This window comes from Triticum aestivum, chromosome 3B (genome assembly GCF_018294505.1).
Source record: "Triticum aestivum cultivar Chinese Spring chromosome 3B, IWGSC CS RefSeq v2.1, whole genome shotgun sequence".
Lineage (NCBI taxonomy): Eukaryota > Viridiplantae > Streptophyta > Magnoliopsida > Poales > Poaceae > Triticum > Triticum aestivum.
Window position 1 is genome coordinate 31,738,556 of NC_057801.1, and position 2,212 is coordinate 31,740,767.

General features: G+C 47.4%; 1 protein-coding gene across 1 annotated transcript; it reads left to right on the top strand.

Annotated features, from left to right (window-relative positions):
- Positions 1-779: 779 nt before the first annotated feature.
- On the top strand, positions 780-1,787 carry LOC123064549 (expansin-A24-like). The gene is made up of 3 exons (XM_044488008.1): positions 780-939; positions 1,058-1,382; positions 1,478-1,787. The coding sequence occupies exons 1-3, from the start codon at positions 780-782 to the stop codon at positions 1,785-1,787; spliced, it is 795 nt and encodes a 264-aa protein (XP_044343943.1).
- The last annotated feature ends 425 nt before the right edge of the window (positions 1,788-2,212 follow it).

The window sequence follows — 2,212 nt, forward strand, 5'->3', positions numbered from 1 at the left end:
TGATATGCTCTAAGGCCAAAAAAATTGATCCTTAGGGGAGCCCCAAAGGATAGCCGTTGGGTTGGGTAGTTCCTCCTTAGAAGTAGAACCAAACTCGAATGAGGAAACCAGAAGAAAAATTGAAAAGGAACAAACAACAAACATGAAAAGGTATGGTGAAACAGATAAATTGCTCACTGAAAACGTGCCCCCGTACACGTTTGGGCAACTTGCATAAAATGGGATTAGCCTGGTTTAACGTCCACAGAATGATCCACCCACACCAAAGCAACGTCAAGTTACTTCGCAAGATCAAACGGACGAACATTTCTTCACGACCATGAATAAAAATGGACGGATACGGATTGAAAGCATCTGTCGATGTGCCTTACTGACAACTCAAGGTTTCTTCACGACCTAATTATCACACGCCGATCTGTGCCGCCGATGTTGAGGACCAGATGCAGGACATGAACACTCGTCGTACGATTCAAGGGACGGGTCTGCGCCTACATGCATACTATACATATATCTCTTGATTGCCACGCAAGCCATGGCTCGGCTGCACGGCCAGTCACTTTTGCACGCTACGTGCTTCATTGAACCAATCAGGGTGGCCTTGCTGAATCCTCCAGCGACATACGTACGAATCGACCGCAGTGAACACTATGTAAACAAACGATCGTTTGAACACCACAGCAGCTCACAACCGTCAGCAACAGATCCATATAGACACACGAACAAACGCTTCCATTGATTTAGGCCACAAGTTCATCAAACTTCAAGAGCTAGCGGCCGATATGGCTCCAGCTCGATTTGTTGCAGGGATGCTGCTGGCGGCGATCGGCTGTGTGCTCTCTGTGGCCGCGGACAACCCGACCATGCCATCCCCGCAACCCTTCGTCTGGCAGAAGGCGCATGCGACGTTCTACGGCGGCGCTGACGCCTCTGACACAATGGGTAATCAACTAATCATTCAACTCACGCATGTACATCCATCTACTGCGTGCATGCCCGGTTGATCTTGTTCTTCTGTGTATTAACACTTGCGATGGGTTCTATATATTGCATATTGCAGGTGGCGCGTGCGGGTATGGTAACCTCTTCTCTGAAGGGTACGGGACACGCACGGCGGCTCTGAGCACCATGTTGTTCAATGACGGCGCCGCGTGTGGGCAGTGCTACAAGCTCGCATGCGACCGAAAGCGCGCGGATCCGTTGTTTTGCAAGCCTGGTGTGACGGTCACCGTCACGGCCACGAACTTCTGCCCACCCAACGACGTCCTCCCCAATGACAACGGCGGCTGGTGCAACCCACCGCGGCCGCATTTCGACATGGCCCAGCCGGCCTGGGAGAAGATCGGTGTTTATAAAGGTGGCATCATCCCCGTCATGTACCAAAGGTATATATGCACTTCTTACAAGTTCAAAAGTTAGTTCAGAGTCATCGGAGCCACATAACTTATCTTTTTTCTATGTCACTGCCACACACATGCAGAGTTCCGTGCGTGAAGCAGGGTGGCGTGAGGTTCATAATCAATGGTCACGAGTATTTCAATCTTGTGCTTGTGAGCAATGTTGCTGCAGCTGGCTCGATCGAGTCCATGGATGTCAAGACCTCTGATTCCGACGAGTGGATACCTATGGCACGCAATTGGGGTGCTAACTGGCACTCGCTTGCGAACCTCACTGGCAAGATGCTCTCCTTCAGACTAACCAATAGTGATGGACACACACTTGTGTTCAATGATGTTGTGCCAAAGGGATGGAACTTTGGGCAATCATTTGCTAGCAAATTACAATTCTAGTGAGCAATGTCTGCCGAGTCATGGATTTGTGGTAATTACGCTGCATAAAATGCAAGTTGTGTAATTGTGTGTTGCTTGTATCACTGATTTAATTTTACAATTCAATTTGTTCATACTCACTCTGTAATTCGTCTGGAGTATCTAAGACCATGTTCATTCCATCAATTGTGTATTCTTCAAATTCACTTCTGTGATGCATTCTGTGAATAGATTATGTCATTCTAGTGCTATGCATGGTAACTCACGCTTATAAGAAAGACACACTATTCGAATAGAAACTCAAGTTTGTGTTGTTGAATGGTCGCAAGTTGGGCAAAACTGCACAACTGAAAATTCTAAGAAATGAGTTGTTGATTCTAGTGCCAACAATGTGTTCTAAGGGCGTCTGGTTATGAATAACATGACTATGAACACGATTAATACGG